General features: G+C 44.6%; 1 protein-coding gene across 1 annotated transcript in view; it reads left to right on the top strand.

Moving 5' to 3' along the window:
• FRYL (FRY like transcription coactivator) overlaps positions 1-23646 on the top strand; it is a 655466-nt gene that overhangs the window by 184267 nt on the left and 447553 nt on the right. The window contains 2 exon segments of the mRNA XM_030191364.1: positions 4102-4205; positions 18941-19049. Of these exon segments, the coding sequence (XP_030047224.1) occupies positions 4102-4205; positions 18941-19049 (213 nt within the window).

Here is a 23646-nt window from a genome sequence, read left to right as displayed (position 1 = left end):
TTAAAACTTAAGAGAAAAATGTGGCCTTTTTTTTCTGCCTGGTAATATTTCTCTTCTTTTTCAATTCCTGGCCCTGGGCCCATAACCCTTTTGTTGGATTATTTGTAGTAAATAATTAGCAGATTTTAGTACACACAGCTTCAGCTTTAGAAATGTTAATTTCTTTCTTCATCTCTCTCTCATTCACCCCAGAATAATTCACTGCTGAGTCACTTTAAAGTTGAAGTAACAAAACATCTGTTTACTCACAGTTTGTAGTTAGATTATAATCAGACAGGCTTATATATACATATTACTATACATTTGTATTATCAGCTCCTTCCATGTGCTTAGATGGTAATGGATGCTCACACCACCATAGATCCTCTCAGGTTAGGAGAGAACATGAGCTCCATGTGCTCCATGTGCTGCATCTGCTGCATCTAACCCCCAACAGGAAGTTGCATAGCAGTGTGACCTCTCTAAGTAATTCACATCAGAGGTCACAGAGTAATCACAGAGAAATAATAGGTGACAGGCAATGCATGTAAAATACAATTACATTCCAACACCAGTAAAGTGGTGTGCTGCAAGGATCTGTACTATCAGCACTGCTTTTTAATATTTATGTTACATCTTTAGGGTCTCGTCTGTAAGTTACTGTTTTATGATGTACAGTTTTTTTTCCCTATGTCTAATTGGCGGGTGGATTTGCTGAAACGTTTTAAGTGCCCTAAAAGTGGATGATTGGATGAGGGAACATAAGTTAGCTTTGAATTTGGTAAGATCATCCGGATTGGCCAGAGATGGTTTCTGTGGGAGATGTTTTGTTTCCTGTGAAACAGAGTTTCAAATTATTAGGTGTAACATTAGATGCAAGGCTTAGTATACATGAGCAGGTGAATGTAGTGATTACATTTTTTTTTCAGAGTGGGTGTTGAGTAGGTTGAAACCTATATTGTCTGCTGTTGATTTTTGACTGATAGTACAGAATATGGTTCTAGTTAAAGTAGATTATTGTAATGCATTATCTTTGGGAATTCAGGCATCTAAAATTAAAGCCCTACAAGTTATTCAGAATGCAGCAGCCAGATTGATTTTTGGTGGGTCTAAGTTTGTGCATGTTCAGCCATTATTGAAGTAGTTGCATTGCCTCCTATTGAACATTGGATTCAGTACAAAGTGTTGGTGTTTATTCATCAAGTACTTTATGTGAAAGTTCACTGGTACTTGTCACATATGATCTCTTGTGAGAATAATTTTATAACAGCTCACTTAGTTAAGAGGGCAAGAAGGTGCCTATTTTTAGCCTGATTTGTAAAGATACATAGGGATCTGTTTACTAAGTTGTGTGGCATTTCCGAGACAGCCCATTTAAAGTGAATGGGTTTTGTCTGTATTAGTGCACAGCCATCCACACTAGCGGCTTAGTAAACCCCAGTGATAGGCTCTTAAATCATGAGGAAAATGAAGCCTTAGAAGAGGTGTAAATGTTTGTGTGCATTTTATAAATTATATGGGCATAAATCGGTTTTGGGTGGAGTGCAGGCAAAGTCACTATCTAGGTCATATAAGTATGCATGTTGTTTTCATGCATTATTTCAGAATTTACAAGAATAATCAAATACCACATTAATGGGAAAAAATTCTAAATTTTCCAGTAAATAAATCAAGAAATCAGAAAGTGACTACATTTAAATCTTCTAACAGAAGAACTGGCTATCATATTCTATAAGGGTCCCCCAGTTATTCCCCAGATGGTAATTCATTCTTTATTAGAAATTCTTCCAGCTGACTAGGGTTAAAAAAAAAAAAAAAAAAAAAATATATATATATACTTTTAATGTGGGAAAATTTTATATGTAAACTTATGGAGTCGCTACAAACTTAACTTAAAGCTGTATCGTCACTGTATCAATACCATGGCCCGACTCTGGCCGAGTTTCGACTCCTGCTTCAGGGCACCGTGGACTTTACAGCTCGATATCTGCAGCAGGAGTCGAAACTCGGCCAGAGTCGGGCCGTGGTAGTGATACAGTGACGATACAGCTTTAAGTTAAAAGATTCTAGCACGTTAAGTGCATACAAAATTAAAACTTAGGAGGTTTTTTTAGCCTGTGATGAGTTTGTAGCGACTCAATAAGTTTAAATATAACGATGGAGAAGGCTACTATCGCTTGAGGCTTTTTCCTCCTACTAATAATAATGTCTCTCTAGCGGAAGATAGAGAGTGCTTTGCTTTGTTATACTGTATTTAGATTCAGCACTTTAACAGCTCTATAGTTTTGGAAAATTTTATATGTGACATTTACAACTACTACTATTACTACTATTTAGCATTTCTATAGCGCTACAAGGCGTACGCAGCGCTGCACAAACATAGAAGAAAGACAGTCCCTGCTCAGAGAGCTTACAATCTAATAGACAAAAAAATAAATAAAGTAATCAAATCAATTAATGTGAACGGGAAGGTAGGAGGGTAGGTGGAGGCGAGTGGTTACAAGTGGTTACGAGTCAAAAGCAATGTTAAAGAGGTGGGCTTTCAGTCTAGATTTAAAGGTGGCCAAGGATGGGGCAAGACGTAGGGGCTCAGGAAGTTTATTCCAGGCGTAGGGTGCAGCGAGACAGAAGGCGCGAAGTCTGGAGTTGGCAGTAGTGGAGAAGGGAACAGATAAGAAGGATTTATCCATGGAGCGGAGCGCACGGGAAGGGGTGTAGGGAAGGACGAGTGTGGAGAGATACTGGGGAGTAGCAGAGTGAGTACATTTATAGGTTAGTAGAAGAAGTTTGAACAGGATGCGAAAACGGATAGGGAGCCAGTGAAGGGTCTTGAGGAGAGGGGTAGTATGAGTAAAGCGACCCTGGCGGAAGACGAGACGGGCAGCAGAGTTTTGAACCGACTGGAGAGGGGAGAGGTGACTAAGTGGGAGGCCAGCAAGAAGCAGATTGCAGTAGTCTAGACGAGAGGTGACAAGGGTGTGGATGAGGGTTTTGGTAGAGTGCTCGGAAAGAAAGGGGCGGATTTTACAGATGTTGTAAAGAAAGAAACGACAGGTCTTGGCAATCTGCTGGATATGAGCAGAGAAGGAGAGAGAAGAGTCAAAGATGACCCCAAGGTTTCGAGCTGAGGAGACAGGGAGAATGAGAGAGCCATCAACAGAAATAGAAAACGGGGGGAGCGGGGAGGTGGGTTTGGGGGGGAAAATGAGAAGCTCGATTTTGGTCATATTTAATTTCAGGTGGCGTTGAGACATCCAGACAGCAATGTCAGACAAGCACGCTGAAACTTTGGTTTGGATGCAAGGTGAGATATCAGGGGTAGAAAGGTAGATTTGGGAGTCATCAGCATAGAGATGGTAGGAAAAGCCATGGGATGAGATTAATGTACCAAGGGAAGAAGTGTAGATAGAATAGAGGAGGGGACCAAGAACAGAACCCTGAGGTACGCCGACAGGCAGAGGGATAGAAGTAGAAGAGGATCCACCAGAGTGAACACTAAAGGTACGGAGGGAGAGGTAGGAAGAGAACCAGGAAAGGACAGAGCCCTGGAATCCAAGTGAGGACAGGGTATCGAGAAGTATGCTGTGATCGACAGTGTCAAAAGCAGCGGAAAGATCAAGAAGAATGAGGATGGAATATTGACCTTTGGATTTAGCCAGTAATAGGTCATTGGAGACTTTAGTAAGCGCAGTTTCGGTTGAGTGGAGAGGGCGAAAACCAGATTGTAGTGGGTCAAGAATAGCATGTGAGGAGAGAAAATCAAGGCAGCAGCGGTGAACAGCACGCTCAAGGAATTTGGAGAGAAAAGGAAGGAGGGAGATGGGTCGGTAATTAGAGGGACAAGTAGGGTCGAGTGAAGGCTTCTTAAGGAGAGGTGTGACCACAGCATGTTTGACATGTGTATACTGTTATATATTAAAAAATGCCTTTATAAGATTATCCTCTGCATGACTTAAGCACAGCAAAAGGGCTAACTTTAGTAATGATCCAGTCCAGCAGTTAGAGTTTGTTGTCAGAAATTGCCAGCTTTAATGGATTAACTGAGATATATTCATTTTATGAAATGAAATTGTCTGATTGCTAAAAGTCTTTCTTACTTGATGTGTTTCTGATTTCTTGTAGAATAAAGATCCCAAAATGTCTCGCGTTGCACTGGAATCTTTGTATAGATTATTATGGGTTTATGTTATAAGAATTAAATGTGAAAGCAACACTGTAACACAAAGGTGAGTTCCATGATTACATGTCAACTGTAGCATTAAAATGGTTTTAATTACTGCAAAATAGTAGTGCAGGGATTTATTTGGAATATAGATATGTGGAGGGCAGTTCTATGTGGAGCCTAACATATAACTGGGTATTTATGTGCATATATGGTTAGGTGTGAGCACTTAGGCTAGCCACAGAGTTGGTGTAAATGTTCACGCATAACTTATAGTACGTATTTTACAAGGTGCATATGCAAGGTTACCTGCTGCCCACACTCTGTCCATGTAAAAACCCACCTTCAAACTACACCCACTTGTACTCACACACACATACATAGTGCGTAATTATTAGCCAGGAAAGCAGATCCTATCAGCAGGAAATGATAAAAGTTCACAATCTTTATTGCTTAAAAGAGATAAAACACCCGATATGGACAGGGGTATGACTTATAGATGTGTAAATATGAAAACAAAATACAAATAAGGATAAAATTAACAAACATTAAAATACATGGAACAGGAAACTCTCTACAGATTTGTGCTTCGCACGTATATCCCACCTCATAGAGCTTGGAGAACGGGCATTGCAGCACACGGACTGTGCCCTAAATGCCATGCTTGTGCTGCAAATTTGGGGCATATGTTTTGGCACTGCCCACGGATGGTGCATTTTTGGACTAAAATCTTACAGTTTGTGAGTTCTATTTGGCAACATCCAGCTCCTTGAGACCCCTTATTGCTTTTTGGAGTGTATCTCAGGATGCCATCTGGTCCTTGCAGCTTCCGACCATTTCTGTGAAAGTTGATATGATTGGCTATAAAAACTATACTCACTTTTTGGTTGGATGGGGCTGTTCCGTATTATTATCATTGAAGATCTTTGATGCTTGTTCAGTTAAAGATGGATCATCTGGAAGTGAAGGCCCTAGTCACTGGCAGAAAGTTCGAAGCCATATGGGAGCCCTTTTGAAGGACATTGATACCAAGAGCCCGCAGCACTATATTACATTTTTAGTAGCTTGCATGATACTATCTCACCTTTTGGAGAAACACAGATAGAGATTATAGTATAATAATACTGTTCTTAGTCAAATTGTGCGTTTAATGGTTGATTATTTTAAATGCATACTGCTTCTTAATTCTACTGATGATCATAATTGTACCTAATGCATTATGAATGTACATGGGATGGAAGGGATTACATAGTTGGAAATTTGACATGTTTTGTAATTGTTGATGCCTTGATTTTGTTGTTATGTAAATGACCTGTCAATAAATATGATTTAAACAAAAAATACATGTAATGGTTCATTAAATCAAAGCCAGACATAAATATATTTATAAAAACAGAGCCCTGGCATGGACACTACCCAGTGTTTAAGAATTTCTTAAAGCTGTTGGCAAACCAAAAAGTGGGAGCAGGAAGCAGGCGAAACAGACAAACAGGATGAACACACTAGTTTATTACTGCAGTACGTGAGACTTGACATGGCACTCAGGAGTCTTGTGTTCAAGTTTCTTATGGAACAAACAACCTTTGCTGCTGAGCAGACAAATGTAAAGGGGTGTTTAAAAAGAACGTGCTTTAATAAAATTTGCACTCCTCAAAAAGGATAGATGGTTCTGGGTTGAGAAATATTAAGTGAATGTGCTCAGTGCTGTGTCTGGCTCTCCTCAGCTGCAAATGTTGTTTTTTCTACAAGAAACTTCAACACAAGACTCCTGAGGCAAACACTTCCCTGCCAAAATATGGTGCAGTGTAGTGTCTCACACATTGCAGTAATAAACTAGTGTGTTCATCTTATTGTCTGTTCAGGGTGCTTCCTCCCGCTTTTTGGTTTGCTCCGTTTGTCCTGTGGTTTTTCTTTGTTCAGTTACCTTTAAAGCTTTTGGTAGCATGGCACCATGCATGCATGGGTGTCTTCTCACCCAACATGAGTGCATGGGACCAGCAGTCTTTGTTTTTCTGCATAGCAGAACAGTTGTGTTTACCGGCTCTCCTCTGTGCTTCTTTTCCCACATCTTTTGGTGTCTTCTTACCAGTGCACGGCACCTTTATTCATTTTTTTCTTTCTAGTATTTTTTTTGTCATGTTTATGTTATTTTATTTTTTTTGTGTGACTCTCTCGGCCCTCTTAGGCCTGAGCACCCAATCAGGAATGTTTCTTTTTAAAAAAAAGTTTGATTTCACTTCGGCTATGTTTGCTCTAATGTCCTTTAAAACTCCTAGAGAGGTCCAGCATGAGAAACATTTTGGCATTTCTAAGTCTGGTGCATTGACTTCAGTATCGGATGGTCGAGCTGCATTGGACATTGGGGCGCACTGACATTGAGGAGGTCTTCCCCACGTTGGGCGTTGGTAAGAGCCCCATCAGACCAACCTGCATTGGACCCGACACTGAGCATGAGTCAGAATTCAACATTGTCCTCCTCAGCATCGAGGGTTCCTCATGGGTATTGAGAGAAGGTGAAGGTGCATTGTTATTTATCCTGCTTGAAGCATCGTTCCAGGAGCTCTGGGGCACCGTTGTTACCCAAGAAGCGCTGGCGCCAAGAGGACCACTCCTTGCCCTTGGAGTTGGTACTGATGTGCCAGTCTCCTCTATTCTGGGACCTGTCTTCTGAGTTGGCTCCCACATTTTGTAGGTTCCTACTGTACCCACATCAGCCTCACCTTTACCCATGCCTGTAACCATGAAGTAGTTCTCATCCCTGTTGCAGGAGGAGCTGGAGTGGATCTTGGCTGGGTGCGATGCTGAGGCCTACAGTACATTAGTGTTGACCATAGCTCTTTTCGTAGCCGATCCTGGAAGCACACACTATGTCCATCGCCAACATGTCTGTGCTGGTACCTTGATAAGTTCTGGCATCAACATCGGAAGAGGTGATGCTCCCCTCCAGCCCAGTAAGTGATGAAGCTTCTCTGGTGTACAGGAAAGGACCAGTCCCTTGGCACTCTTTTCCAGAATCTGGAGGTGAGTTCAGCAGACTGAAGCAGACACATACTCAGCCTACTGACAAAGAATATTTCACTGAGGCTGACTCAGAGTGCTCATGGGTGTCTGAAATTGAGTGAAAGGAGATCTCGTCGGAGGACTACCTTCAACTTCCATCAGACCCCTCCCCACCTTAGGATGGCAAGAGTCCCCTACACAGGAACTGATTTTTGAAGAACATGGCTAAGGCTATTCCATTTGATTTAGAGGTTGAGGACAAGCCCAGGGCTAAGATATTGTATTTCCTTGACTTTGAGGAGCCCCTTAAGGAGGCAATGAAAGGACCCATGCACAGAATCCTTCATGTTGCACAGATGATAAATTAGGAGACCCTGATGGTGTAGCCATGGGGGAGGGGCCTTGGGGCATGGGCACCCTCACTTTGAACCTGGGCCCCCTTCAGGGCTACAGCATCCTTTTACCTTTGCTGACAGGGATGCCGAAGCCCCGCCAGCCAAATAAATACAATGCTGCCACTCCCCTTCTCTTCATGCCGCTTCCTTAAGGCAGAATTTGCTATTCCTTCAGCCCCCAATACTGGGACTTCTCATGCATGCACAAGAAGTCCCGGCATCAACGGCTGAAGGCACGTACCTACTTCTGCCTTAAGGAAACAGTGCAAGGAGGAGGGAATCGGTGGCACTCTATTTGGCTGGCGGGGCCTTGGCATCCTTGCCAGCAAAGGTATGCTTGGTATGTTCGGGAGGAGGAGGGAGCAATGCATTGCCCTCCCAGTCCACCCCTGAGTGCCCCCAAAATTGTAGAGCTGGCTATGCCCTTGGGAGACCCGTCTCTTTGTGCAGCAATTACCTAGGAAGGTGGACTCTATAGGGTCTAAAAGGCTCCCGGATTCGAAAAGCAGCAATTGTCACACCATTCTGTAGTGGTCGACTCTGCTCTCAAAAGAGCTGAGTTCTAGAACCCACTCCTTGGTGCCCCTAAGGTGAGATGCTTGAATCTTACAATCTTCTAGGAGAAAGGTTTATCAGGGCTCAATGCTTGTGTTTCACATTCTGTCCTTTCAGCCCTACATGAGCGTCTATATGCAGAACCTGGTGTGCAGTGTAACTGAGTTTGCGGACACTCTACTGCCAGATAAGGCTGCAGAACTCTGTGCATTAGTGGCCAAACAGAAGGAGTGTTGAAAGCACTGGATCAGGGCAACCTATGATGCTTTTGATGTGGCATCTCTGTATTAGGTATTGGCATGTGCAAAGTTCTCCTGGCTACTTGTTTCAGGCCTTAAATTGGTGGTTCAGGAGAAACTGATATCTGTTCTTGCCAAGGAGACAACCTTCTTGGGGACAAAGTGGAAGCGGTCACTGACCTCATCAAGAAAAGAACTGATACCATGAAGTCCCTCTCTCGGCACATTCCTTCTGCAGCCTCCACTTCTCTGAGGTTTTTAGGTGGAGCCCAATGGAGATCCTACAACTTCTCAGGTATACTCCTCAGGTCTGCCCTTCCCAGCAGACCCAGAGATCCTGATTCCGCCCTCAGCAGCAGCAGCCCCAAAAGACCCAGCCAGCTCCCCAGTCAAAGCAAAGGGCAAGCTTTTGACTGGCTCCAAGAAAGCATAGCCAAAGTAAAAGTAACCATCCCAAATGGCCTACTAGTGGGAGGGGGAGGCTGAATTTTTTTTTCAAGCAAAATGGTCCCTTGTAACCTACAACCACTGAGTTCTTGGCATAATCTGCCCATCAAGAGTGTCACATTTAAGATCCCAGGACCAGGCTGTGCTTGCAGAGGAACTCTCCTCCCTTCATCAGGCTCGCATAGTTAAATCCATATCACCAGGGGAAGAAGGGAAGAGATTCTGTTCCCAAAAAGATGAGGTAATTTCATCCCATCCTAGACCTAAGGACCCTGAACAAATATTTAGCCAAAGAAAAGTTCAGGATGGTTATACTGGGCACCCTAATTCCCATGATTAAAGAAAAATATTAACAATGCTCTGTGGACTTAAAGGATGCTTACACTCACATACGGATAGGTTCCAGTCACAGGAAGTATTTCAAGTAGGGAAGCACCATTACCTATATCATGTTCTGCCCTTTGACCTTTCATTTGCTCCTAGAGTCTTTACTAAATATCTTGTGGTAGTCAGTGTATTTATGCATATTGAGGGTGTCTGTGTTTCTTGGCTGGTCAAGAATACATACAAAGAAGCAGTTCAGGATTCCATGCAGAGAACTATTCAGATGTTAGAGCTGCTAGGGTTCGTCATAAACTACCCAAATTTCCATCTGCTTCCCACTCAACAATTGGAGTTCATAGGAGCCCTGCTAGACACTGTTCAAGTCTGGGCCTTTCTTCCAGAATCCAGGGCTGAGGCATTAGTGACCATTGCCCTACATATCTGGCATGTCATGTGGGTATCAAATAGCCTCCACAATATATGTGACACCCATGGCATATCTCCATTTGAGAGAGTCTCAATGGACTCTAAGCTTCCCAGTGGTATCGGGCTTCAGAGAACCTAATGTATGTTGTATCTGTCACTCCTGCCATGCGAGAGTTGCTGTTATGGTGGACATTTCTTTCCAGTCTGACCATGGGACTTCCATTCCAAATTCCTTCCCTATACAAGATGTTAATGACAGGTGAATTCAACGTGGACTGGGGAGCTCATATAGACAGACTTCACACTCAGGGTCTGTGGTCCACTCAGGAGACTTATAGATGAATCTTCTTGAGCTATGAATCTTTTGGAATGCTCTAAATGCTGCTTTCAGAGATCAGTTGTTGAACCAAATTATTCTTATTTAAACAATCAGGTTGCAATGTATTATGTCAACAAGTAGGGCAGCACAGGTTCATGCCTCTTGTTTCAGGAGGCTATAGGGATATGGCATTGGATTTCCACTCAAGGTATGTTACTCAGGGCCCACATATCTGGTGTACGAAGACAACAAGCCTGGTGGACAAGACTGAGCAGGGTAATGCAACCACACAAGTGGCCATTGAACATAGGTGTAGCATAACAGATCTTCTGAGAGTGGGGCACCCCCTTGGTGGATCTCGTCATCACTCATCTCAACAACAGTCCCTCAGTTCTGCTCCAGGCTGAGATCACAGATCAGACTAGTATCGGATGCCTTCCTGCTGCATTGGGAGAAGGGTCTTCTGTATGCATATCCTCAGATTCCTTTTGTGGAGAACACTTTGCTGGAGCTCCAGCAGTACAAGGGAACAGTGGTCCTCATTGCACCCTACTGGCTGAGACAGATACGGTTCTCTCTACTTCAGGAGTTAGCCTCTGAAGATCTGTGGATTGCTTTTTGACCCTCATCGCTCAGAATGAGGGATCTCTCTTACATCTCAATCTCCAATCCCTAGCCCTCACAGCTTGAATGCTGAGAGCGTAGAGGTAGCATCCCTTCAATTGCATGAGGGTATCTCCAGGATCCTGCATGCTTCCAGACGACATTTCACTAAGGAGTTGTATAATTTTAACTGCAAGAGGTTTGCCCGTCTGGTGTGCGAGCAGGGCCCTAGATCCTTTTTCTACCCTACATAAAAACTTCTTGAATATCTTCTACAGCTATCTGAGTCTGGTCTCATTACCAACTCTGTAAGGGTTCATCCCAGTGCAATTGGCATTTGCCATCACCATTTAGAGGATAAACCCAACTCTGCACAGCCTCTAGGTTTTTGATGAATGAGAGGTTTGCTTTTGACTAAGCCCTCTGTCAAACCATCCATGGTATCATGGAACCTTAACATCATCCTCACCCAGCTGATGAAAGCTCCTTTTGAGCCGCTAGACACCTGCCACCTGAAGTTCTTGACCTGAAAGATTCTGTTTCTGGTGGCAGTCACTTCAGTGCATAGGGTCAGTGAGCTTCAGGCCCTAGTAGCTTATTCGTCTTACACAAGGTCCCATCATAATAAAGTGGTTCTCCACATGCATCCTAAGTTCCTTGCAAGGGTGGTATTGGAATTTCACGTTAATCAGTCAATTGTTCTGCCAACATAGTTCCAAAGACTTCAAGCCCACTGCACACCTTGGACTGTAGATGAGCCTGAGCCTTAGCTTTCTATCTGGAGTGGATTAAAGTTCATAGATAGTCCACCCAGCTTTTTTTTTTTTTGATCCACACAAGATGGGGGCAGTCATTGTTAAACACACTTTATCCAGTTGGCAAGCAGATTGCTTCTCCTTCCTTTATGCCCAGGCTGGGTTGTCTCTATAAGGTTATGTCATGGCTCACAATGTGAATGCCATGGCTGCTTTGGTAGCCCACTTGAAATCAGCCTCTATTGAAAAGATTTGCAAGGTTGTAACATAGTCTTCTGTCTAGACATTCACATCTCACTACTGCCTTGAGCAGGATTCCCTGTGTGACGGTCGGTTTGGTCTGACAGTTTTGCAGAATTTTTTTGGAGTCTAGAATCCAACTCCACCCTCATAGGCCCATTTTTATTCTTTTCCAGGCTGAACCCTTACAACAGCAATGTATATAAATACTAGGTTAACTGGTTCATGTAAAGTTTTACCTAATTACGACACTAGGCTAGCTGTACCAGTTTGATTTAGTACAGCAGGACATATATTCTCACATCCCCTCCCGTCTCCACAAGGAATTATATTCCTTCATCTTTTTAACTATACTGTGGTCCTTTGCACTCATGGGTAGCATCCGTGCCAGGGCTCCGTTGGATGACATCACCCATATGTGAGAATGTGTTCTTCTGTCCTCCAAGAACACTTATACATGTGAGTAACTTAGGTATATTTATATGTAGTTTATTAATTAATTAACCCTATATTTTATTCCCTTTTTATTTTCTTTTTATTTGAATGATTTTCTTTTCTGAAATTATTTGTTTGTAAACTGCTTTGTTACCTTCAAAGGAAATATAGTATATAAAGTCAAATCATAAGTCATTTTGGGCACTTTTTACAAAGGTGCGCTAGTGTTTTTAGCACATGCTAACCTTGTACATGCTCATAGTATTCTTATGGGTGTCTACACGGTTAGCACGCACTAAAAACGCTAGTGAACCTTGGTAAATAGGGCCCTTTATGATCTAAGTGGTCCTTTTACTAAAGTTAGCTTGAACTAACAGACATTAGAGAGAGCAAAGTACCCATAGGTTTAAAATAGGGCATTCAGCATTTAGTGTGCGCTAATTCTGTTATTGCACACTAAACTTTAGTAGAAGGGTCCCTAAGTAGTTTTACAATTGTATGGCATTTATTTTTAAATAAATTTGTCTGCCTTTGATTTAGTGAACTGTTACATGTGTTTTAATGTTTCTCCGAGGACAAGCAGGCTGCTTGTTCTCACGACTCGGGTGACGTCCACGGCAGCCCCGATGATTTGAAATCTTCCTAGCAACAAAAGTTTGCTACAGCCTTTGAGCGCGCGCACCCATCAGCTTCCCGCCCGTTGCGCGAGAGTCCCGTTAGGTTTTTCTCTTTCCGCGGTAGGGAGTGGTTGTTTTTCCGTCTCTCTCTTTGCCCCTGTGAAAGAGCCTTCGTTTTTTTTCGTGAGTTTTCACTGTTTTTTTTTCTTCGTTTTTTTTTATTGTGCTCTGTTGAGCTCTTTATATTAAAAAAAAAAAAAAGAAGTTCCCTTAAGGTTTTTAGTGTTGGTCCCTGTTGAGTTTCGTTTCGTTGCCGTCGTGGCCCCTTTTGGGCCGTGCGTCCGCGTTTCTCCCTTTTGTGCCCTTTTTTGTTGGCACCATCGAGAACTTCGCCACCGCTGTTTGACTTCGCCACCGCTGTTTTTCCGTCCATGACATCGAGGATTCCCAGCGGCTTCTAGAAGTGCGGTTGGTGCAGCCGGGCAGTCTCAGGTACCGATCCCCATTCGTGGTGTATCCAATGCCTTGGGCCCGACCATCGCCCAGACGCGTGTAAGTTGTGTCTTAGCCTTAAAAAGCGGACACAGGCATTGAGAAAAGCTCAGTGGGAACGTCTGTTTGGAGCTTTGCCCGGCACTTCGATGTCGACAGCAGTACCGAGGTCAGCGGCGTCGACTTTGGCACCGGAGATGGCATCGACATCGTGAGAGCAGGTAATAGCTGTCCGGAGACCACCACACGCTGGGAGCAATGAGCCACCGAGTGGGTCTCCGCCTGTCTCAAAGGCTCCTGCTGTGCAGGCCCATTGGGACTGACCACTTTCGGACCCCACTCCGAGGAGGCATGTGGATTCCACGTCCTCCTTGTCGGTACCGAGGAGTGTCGATGCCGTGTATCGTGCGAAGGCTAAGAAGCATCAGCTACAGTCTCCTTCAACACACGGTACCGGGAGCTCCGGGGCATCGAGGGATTCGGCACCCGGGAAGCGTCGACGCCGGGAGGACTGCTCACCCTCCATCCAAGAGGTGTCGGTGCGTCGGTCTTCGGACAGTCTGGTACCGCCTCCCTGCTCTGCACAGGTTCTACCTCTGGCTCCTGCACTGGCCCCACAGCCTTTCCCGGCAGGCGCTCTGGATGAGCACCTGCGAGCCATTCTCCCAGGTCTCCTGGAGGGGCTGCTGCGTCAGTCTGTTTCGGTACCGGGGGTGCTTGCGCCCTCGGTACCGTTGATGGAAGCGGCAGCTGGCTCTTCTCCTGTGGTGAGGTCCCCGATGCCAGTGCCGCTTGCGGCATCGACCTCGGCTGCCACCCAGGTTGACTCCCCATCGACATCGCTGGAGGGAGCTTCATCGCCGCCGGCATGGGAGTCGACTTCTCGACGTCGTCATCGAGGACGTGGTTCCTCGGAGTTGAGACGGGCCGGATTTCGGACTGCAGTTCACGAACTCTTGTCCGACTCAGAGGAGGATGCCTAGTGGGGAGAAGAGGAGAATCCCAGATATTTCTCTTCTGAGGAGTCTTGTGGTCTTCCTTCTGATCCCACTCCTTCACCTGAAAGGAAGCTTTCTCCCCCGGAGAGTCTTTCTTTCTCCTCCTTTGTGCGGGAAATATCTGTGGCTATTCCCTTCCCTGTGGTATCTGAGGATGAGCCCAGGGCCGAGATGTTCGAGATCCTTGACTATCCTTCACCACATAAGGAGTCATCCACTGTTCCTCTGCATAATGTCCTTAAGCAGACATTGCTGAAGAACTGGACGAAACCACTCTCTAATCCCACCATCATCAAGAAGGTTGAGTCCCAGTATCGAATCAACGGAGAGCCTGAGTTGATGAAGGCACAGTTACCTCACGACTCTATGGTTGTGGATTCTGCTCTCAAGAGAGCCAAAAGTTCTAGAGATTTTGCCTTGGCGCCCCCAGGATGAGAATCTAGAACTCTGGACTCTTTTGGGAGGAAGGCCTACCAGTCCTCTATGCTCGTGTCCAAAATTCAGTCCTACCAGCTCTACATGAGCATCCACTTGCAGAACAATGTGAAGCAACTGGCGGACTTGGTCGATAAGCTCCCTTCGGAGCAGGCCAGGCCTTTTCAGGAGGTGGTCAGGCAGCTGAAGGCGTGTCATAAATTCCTGTCCAGGGGTGCTTATGACTCTTTTGATGTTGCATCCAGATCCGCTGCTCAAGGTATAGTGATGCATAGACTCTCATGGCTGCGTGCCTCTGGCCTGGATAATAGTGTCCAGCAGTGGCTTGCGGATGTCCTTTGCTGGGGGGATAATATTTTTGGCGATAAAGTCGAGCAGGTGGTAGAGCAGCTCCACCAGCATGAGAACGCCATCGACAAACTTTCCCACCGGGCGCCTTCAGCATCTACCTCATCGGGTAGACGTTTTTTTCCGGGGAAGGACTGCTCCCTATGCTTACTATAAGTGTAGGTACAATCCACCTTCCCGACAACCTTCTCAGGCTCAGTCCCAGCGCGCTCGTTCACGTCAACAGCATGCGCCTAGGCAGGCCCCTGCAGCTCCCCAGCAAAAGCAAGGGACGGGCTTTTGACTGGCTCCAGCTGAGCATAGCCGCTATAAAAGTGTCTATGCCGGACGATCTGCCGGTCAGAGGGAGGTTAACATTTTTTCACCAAAGGTGGCCTTTCTTAACCTCCGATCGGTGGGTTCTCCAAATAGTCCAGCTAGGATACTCCCTCAATTTGATCTCCAAACCTCCAAATTGCCCACCGGGAGCTCAGTCCTTCAGCTTCCAGCACAGGCAGGTACTTGCAGAGGAACTCTCCGCCCTTTTCAGCGCCAATGCGGTCGAGCCCGTTCCACCCGGGCAAGAAGGGCTGAGATTCTATTCCAGGTACTTCCTTGTGCAAAAGAAAACAGGGGGGATGCATCCCATCCTAGACCAAAGAGGTCTGAACAAATACCTGGTCCAAGAGAAGTTCAGGATGGTTTCCCTGGACACCCTTCTTCCCATGATTCAGAAAAACGACTGGCTATGCTCTCTGGACTTAAAGGATGCTTATACACACATCCCGATACTGCCAGCTCACAGGCAGTATCTTCGATTCCGTCTTGGAACGCAGCACTTTCAGTATTGTGTGCTGCCCTTTGGTCTCGCGTCTGCGCCCAGGTTGTTTACCAAATGCCTGGCGGTAGTTGCAGCGTCGCTACGCAGACTGGAAGTGCATGTGTTCCCTTATCTCGACGATTGGCTGGTGAAGAACATTTCAGAGGCAGGAGCTCTACAGTCCATGCAGATGACTTTTCGACTCCTGGAGCTACTGGGGTTTGTCATAAATTACCCAAAGTCCCATCTTCTTCCAGTTCAGAAACTAGAATTCATAGGAGCTCTGCTGGATTGATGGCTCATGCCTATCTTCCAGAGGCGAGGGCGGACAACCTTCTGTCTCTTGTTTCCTTGGCCAGAGCGTCTCAGCAGATCACAGCTCGGCAGATGTTGAGACTGCTAGGCCATATGGCCTCCACAGTCCATGTGACTCCCAAGGCCTGTCTTCACATGCGATCAGCTCAATGGACCCTAGCTTCCCAGTGGTTTCAGGCTGCAGGGGATCTAGAGGATGCAATGCAGCTATCCACCGATTTTCACAATTCCCTTTAATGGTGGACAATTCAACCCAAATTTGACCTTGGGACGTCCCTTTCAAATTCCTCAGCCACAAAAAGTGCTGACAACGGATGCATCTCTCCTGGGGTGGGGAGCCCATATAGATGAACTTCACACTCAAGGAGCTTGGTCCCTCGAGGAATCAGGTCTTCAGGTCAATCTCCTGGAGTTGCGAGCAATCTGGAACACTCTAAAGGCTTTCAGAGATCGGCTATCCGATCAAATTATTCAAATTCAGGCAGACAGTCAGGTTGCCATATACTACGTCAACGAGCAGGGGGGCACCGGATCTCGCCCCCTGTGTCGGGAAGCCATCCAGATGTGGCTATGGGTTCACGCTCACGGCATGCGTCTCCAAGCCACGTATCTGGCAGGCGTAAACAGTCTGGCCGACAGGTTGAGCATGATAATGCAACCTCACGAGTGGTCGCTCAATTCGGGCGTGGTACGCAAGATCTTCTGAGCGTGGCGCACTGACTCGGTGGATCTTTTTGCCACTCAGACCAATCACAAGGTCCCTCAGTTCTGTTCCAGACTTCAGGCCCACAACGGAATAGCGTCGGATGCTTTTCTCCTTCATTTGGGGGAAGGATCTTCTGTATGTGTATCCTCCCATACCTCTGGTGGGGAAGACTTTGTTGAAACTCAAGCAAGACTGCGAAACCATGATTCTGATAGCTTTTTTTTGGCCGCGTCAGATCTGGTTCCCTCTTCTTCTGGAGTTGTCCTCCGAAGAACCATGGAGATTGGACTGTTTTCCAACCCTCAGAACGAGGGGGCGCTTCTGCATCCCAACCTCCAGTTTCTGGCTCTCACGGCCTGGATGTTGAGGGCGTAGAGTTCGCTTCCTTGGGTCTTTCTGAGGGTGTCTCCTGAGTCTTGCTGGCTTCCAGGAAAGATTCTACTAAAAAGAGTTATTCTTTCAAATGGAGGAGGCTTGCCGTCTGGTGTGACAGGAAGGCTCTAGATCCTCGCTCTTGTTTTACACAGACCCTGCTTGAATACCTTCTACATTTATCAGAGTCTGCTCTCAACACCAACTCCGTAAGAGTTCACCTTAGTGCAATTAGTGCTTATCATCAACGTGTAGAGGGTAAGCCTATCTCTGGACAGCCTTTAGTTGTTCGCTTTATGAGAGGTTTGCTTTTGTCAAAGCCCCCTGTAAAACCTCCACCAGTGTCATGGGATCTCAACGTCGTTCTCACCCAGCTGATGAAGCCTCCTTTTGAGCCACTGAATTCCTGCCATCTAAAGTATTTGACCTGGAAGGTCATTTTCTTGGTGGCTGTTACTTCAGCTCGTAGTGTCTGTGAGCTTCAAGCCTTGGTAGCCCATGCTTCCTATACTAAATTTCATCATAACAGAGTAGTCCTCCTCACTCACCCTAAGTTCCTGCTGAAGGTGGTGTCGGAGTTCCATCTGAACCAGTCAATTGTCTTGCCAACATTTTTTCCTCGTTCTCATACCCGCCCTGCTGAACGTCAGTTGCATACATTGGACTTCAAGAGAGCATTGGCCTTCTATGTGGAGCGGACAAGCCCCTTTAGACAGTCCACCCAAATGTTTGTTTCTTTCGACCCCAACAGAAGGGGAGTTGCTGTCGGGTAACGCACCATTTCAAATTGGCTAGCAGATTGCATTTCCTTCACTTACGCCCAAGCTGGGCTGACTCTTGAGGGTCATGTCATGGCTCATAGTGTTCGAGCCATGGTAGCGTCAATGGCCCACTTGAAATCAGCCACTATAGAAGAGATTTGCAAGGCTGCGACGTGGTCTTCAGTCCACACATTCACATCTCACTACTGCCTTCAGCAGGATACCCGACGCGGCAGTCGGTTTGGGCAGTCGGTGCTGCAGAATCTGTTCGGGGTTTAGAATCCAACTCCACCCCCCTAGGCCCATTTTTGTTCTGTTCCAGGCTGCACTCTCAGTTAGATTTTCTTCGTAGGTCAATCCTTGTCATGTCCTTGCCGTTGCGAGGCCCAGTTGACCTTTCTTTGTTGTTTTAGTGAGCCTAGGGGCAAGGGATATCCCAGTCGTGAGAACAAGTAGCCTGCTTGTCCTCAGAGAAAATGAAGATACATACCTGTAGCAGGTATTCTCCGAGGACAACAGGCTGATTGTTCTCACATACCCACCCGCCCCCCTTTTGGAGTTGTCTTTTCCTTCTTTGCTTCGTTATCGAACTATCAGGACTCTCGTGCGACAGGCGGGAAGCTGATGGCTGCGCATGTGCGGTGAGCGCACCCGTGCGGACTCGAAGGCTCTAGCAAACTTTTGTTGCTAGGAAGATTTCCGATCATTGGGGCTGCTATGGACGTCACCCCAGTCGTGAGAACAATCAGCTTGCTGTCCTCGGAGAATACCTGCTACGGGTATGTATGTTCATTTTATTTTGTCTCTATACATAATTGATAGGATAACAAATATACATTCCACTGAGGAGAAATACTGACAAATGCCTTGTAACATTTTGCCTCTAGAAGAAATAGGGCTGCTTTCCTTTTCTGGGTGAAATTGTACTGTGTCAGTCAAGGCTACTGGTCTAATGCAATAGCCATTAATTTGTTACCTTATTCAATGAGTTTTAAAACCTACATTGAGAATTGCTACAATCTATTTTAAATATTTTGAAGCACATTGCACCTATTTCTTCAGGTTTATTTGCAGGAAATACTAAGCCATTTTTGCAATGAATTAGTAATATATTGGTGAAAAATTTATAAAGTCCTACCAGAGGCATTTTATAGTTAAGCATTTATTATATTTTGTTGCACTATTTTGTTTACAATGACTGAATCCTTTTTTCTTTAGCCGACTCATGAGTATTGTATCAGCACTTTTCCCCAAAGGCTCACGCAGTGTGGTTCCTAGAGATACACCTCTGAATATATTTGTGAAAATTATTCAGTTCATTGCTCAGGTAAGCTCCTTCAAGAACATGTTTCTATGTATAAATATTTTATTTAGTAGAAACCTGGAGCAAAATATTCTGAGATGGTTAAGCATATTTATTATGGCTTTTAATCTGTTAATTTCTTCACCATATAGGACCAGATATTTGAAGACATTAAACTAAAAACAGTTTTTGTCTGATAACAGCTGGGTTTGGTGAGCCAGATGGGTCATGTAAACAAGCAAGGAAAGATAAATTGCTAGTCAGGGTGTGGAGTTAAATAATTTGTCATTGGATATCCTTGAAAAACACTTGTGAAAGTGGTAGATGCCTGAAATACCCTCCCGATTGATTTGGTGGGGATAAAAACAGTGATAGAGTTCAGAGACGTGGGATAAACACAGAGGATCCCTATATAGAAAAAGGATGAAATCAAAGCAAAAAAACAAGGCATTGAGGAGTGTAACCTGCATGGATCAGTAGGTACAACTGGCTGCCTTGTTGGGCAGACTGGGTGGACCATATAGGTCTTTATCTGCCATAATTTACTATGTTACTATGGAGCTCATTTTGAAAATATGCCTCCATGTCAATTATGAGAAAAAGAACAAAATCTGCTTAGTTCCCTCCCCAATTTCCTGGGAAGGATAATCAGTGGAAGGCTGCATGGGCTAAACCTTTGGGGGGTCCTTCTCTCCAGTTTCAACCTTTTACATACACTTTTGATCTTACATGTTGTATTATCACAGGAAGAGATACACTCTAAACCAATTTGTAAAAAATGTCTTTTGTTAAAAAACTTTTATTTTAGATAGCAATCAAATAAAGCCAGTTATATTGCAGTTTCACAAAAAATATGTTCTGTAACAAGCAATTGGGTCTCTTTCCTCCTGCGAGGGGAACTAAAGCAAAAGCTACAGCATGGTGTTGACCAGTTCTGCTAAAGTTCTCACCTTGTCTTTCTTCAACTCACCTTTAATCCTTTCACTTCTAACTTTATACGTGCAAAGTTCACATCTGCTGACTCCCCCCCTTCCTAGTTTCTACTGAAACTACAGTTAATTTCTTCTACACTCTACCCCCCTTTCTATAAAACTCTTCAATTTCTTCCCTCAGAAATGCTCTCTTATCACTGGTTTCGCATTCCACTCTTACCTCTAAGCTGCACTTATTCTACCCTATAGTCTGTGATGTCCATCTTCACCCTTCTGATATTTTGCTGATTTCTTCACTTGTTATCAGTTTCCACTGACAGGCTGCCACTGTTGTTACACAGCCTCCTAATGAAACAGTGATGGCCAGGCTCTACTTCAGTCAGGGATTAAAGAGATGCAGCCATTATATGCACAGATGTTTCCAGAAATCCTAGATGACAGGTTGTGTTATCATCTGCTAGACCTCCAAAACTGATCCATGGATCAAAAAGCATGTTAAACCAGAGGTAAAACAAAATTCACTAAAAATAAATTCAAAAACTTGAGTGTCAGGCAGTCAAAAGGATGATAAATCATCTCTTTATTGGTCTCTGTAAGCGATTGAAGTAGCATGGTAAATGATGGCAGATAACTGTATGGTCCATCCACTCTCTCCAACAAGATGGCCAGAGTTGTACCTGCCACATCTGCAGTCTACAGTCCTCTATGCCCTGTTTAAATTGTGAGGGTAATTTAAGTTTTGCTTTGATTCTATCCTCTTTCTATGTAGAGATTCTCTGTGTTTCTCATGCATTTTGGAATTTTGTCACTGTTTTTGTCATCACCATCTCCACTGGGAGGGTATGCCAAGCACCTGTCACCTCTCCGTAAAAATGTATTTCCTGATGGTACACTTAAGTCTACCATCCTACAATCTCAATTCCTGTCCTCTAGCTCTCTACCGCTTCCTCATATCTGAAAAAAAATTCCTTTGTATATTAAAACCTATCAAGTATTTAAACATCTGTATCATATTTCCCTTGCACCTCCTTTCTTCTAGGGTATGCATATTCAGGTAGTCAAGTCTCTTCTCATACATATTTCAGGGCAAACCCCATGCTGTTTTTGTCACCTTTCTCTGAGCCAGTTCAAGTATTTTTAAATCCTTAAAACTGAACATGTGGGGCCTCACCAATGACCTGCACAAGGACATTTAAGATGTCCTTTCTTTGTATGCAGCCTAGCATTGTAAGCCACATTGAGCCTGCAAAGAGGTGGGAAAATGTGGGATACAAATGCAATAAATAAATAAATTCTTCTGCTTTTGCTCACCACCTTGCCACATTGTTTTGCCACCTTGAGATCTTCAGAAACTTCAGAAACTCAAGGTCCTTCTCCTGGTTTATGCGTATCTGCCTCTCATCCTCTGTCACATGTAGCAACTTTGGATTTCTACACTCCCAAGTGCATCACTCTGGATTTTATTATATTGTGCATGGTTGTGATCTCAATTGGCCAAAGTGTTATATCAAGTTGTGATTAAGCTAAACTGATGTTTGTATTTTGTGGGCATAAAATTTGTAACTTCCCAAACATTAGACCATTCTAATTTTTGTAGATCACTTCTCCTGTTGCCCACTCCCTCCTGTTTCACATCTTCATTTCACCCACTAAAAAACAATCTTTTCCTTCTAACCCTTTGGCAGTGCTGCTCACAAATATATTGAATAGAATCAACTCCAGTAACAATTGTTGAGGCACTCCACTACTCAGCTTTCTTTCCTCTGATTGAATTCCTTTACGGCTGTCATCGATCAGTGAACCAGTTTCTACTCCAGTTCACCTCTTGGAGGCCTAACTTCAACCCACTCAATTTATTAATGAGCCTTTTATGAAGAACTGTATCAAAAGCTGAAATCCAAGTAGACCACTAAGGGCCTTTTCAATATGATGTCTAAGTCGAGTGGTGAACAGAGAGATTTTTGAATCAGAAAAATCTATCTTTTTGTTTCGAAAATCACTGTTTTCTAGATGTTTTTGTGCTCTGTGTGTCTGTTTTGGTACCATAAAAAAAAAAGTCCTAGGGAAAAACGCACAAAAATAAGCCATTGGGATGTCTGGGGGTCAGGATTCTTAGTAGACTGGCCACACAGACATCCCAGAAAAACAGTGGGATAGGCTAGGGGGCACTGCAGTGGACATCACATACAAGGTCCCAGGTACTCATCTCACCATAACTCCCTTATATTGTATGGTGAGCTCTCCAGGAATAGCAAAAAATGTTCTGTACCCAACTGTGGACCACTACAATAGCCCTTAAGCCTGCAGATATCACCTATATGTAGGTACAGTGGTGACCTCCAAAGGCCAGCACTACCCTGCCTCGGTTACTGGATTGCGCTGGCCATGACCTCAACTTGAGTACTGTGTTCAATTCTAGTCAGTGCATCTCAAAAAAGATATCACGGAATTAGAAAAGGTTCAAAGAAAAGCAACCAAAATGATAAAGGGGATGGAACTCAAATGAGGAAACACTAAAAAGGTTAAGGCTCTTCAGCTTGGAAAAAAGAGACAGCTGAGGTCTACACAGCTAACCCCTGCTCCAAAGGCAGTCTCTCTCTGCACCTGGACATCCAAACGGTAGTGCTTGATGAAAGCATATAGGGACAACCAGGTAGCTGCCTACAAATGTCTGCGACTGGGATCAACATGTACGCCACCCACGAGGTCACCTGTGCCAGTGTGAAATGCACACAAAGACCCCGAGGAACACTGCAATACCCGAACAAACAAGTAGAAGATATCGCTTCCTGAATCCATCTAGAGAGTGTCATCTTTGAGGCATCTACCTGCAAAAAGAGCAAAGAGATGGTCCAAGAACCTAAACCCTGCTGTCCTATGCAAACAGCGAAGTGCCCGCCTCACATCCAGTCGGTAGAGATCATCTCCAGCATCCTGCATTTAAAGCACCAGAAGTGAAATGGTTTGGTTGATATGAATTAGAGAGACCACCTTCGGCAAGAAGGATGGAACTCGGCGCAGTACAACACGCTCCTAGAAAAAAAGTTGAAAAGGCTTCCTAAATGAAAGGGCCTAAAGCTCTGAGACTCTCCTTACTGTTGTAAGGGCGACCAGAAAGACCACCTTGAGGGAAAGCTCTTTCAATGCAACCAACTGCAGAGGCTCAAAGGTAGGCCGCAACAATGCGGACAACACATCCCAAGGCCTTTTTGCAGGGTTTTGTGTTAATTTTCAAAGAGTCTGGCCTGTTTGAAAAATAAAAATGCTCAGGAATAGTGGGGTCTCCAGTTCTGGTAGAGCAGTGCTGGGCACACCCAGCCAGTAGGGTTTTGGGGATATCTACAATGAAGATGCATGAGAGAGATTTTCATACAATGCCTCCTGATGCAGGACAACTGTTGGGCAGACTGCTTACTCAGAAATCCATCATCAAGTACACTCTTAAGGCATTATTTAGTAGTTTATCAAGCACTACTCACATCTGTATGCCTAGTGCCCCCCCAAGTTACAGTAAATCAAAGAATAGTTAAGCTCTGGAACTCGTTGCTGGAGGATGTGGTAACGATGGTTAGTGTATCTGGGTTTAAAAAAAGGTTTGGACAAGTTCTTGGAGGAAAAGTCCATAGCCTGCTATTGAGATGGACATTGGGGAAGCCACTGCTCGCCCTGGGATTGGTAGCGTGGAATGT

This window comes from Microcaecilia unicolor, chromosome 2 (assembly GCF_901765095.1).
Source record: "Microcaecilia unicolor chromosome 2, aMicUni1.1, whole genome shotgun sequence".
Classification (NCBI taxonomy): Eukaryota; Metazoa; Chordata; class Amphibia; order Gymnophiona; family Siphonopidae; genus Microcaecilia; species Microcaecilia unicolor.
This window is presented reverse-complemented; position numbering and strand designations above follow the sequence as displayed.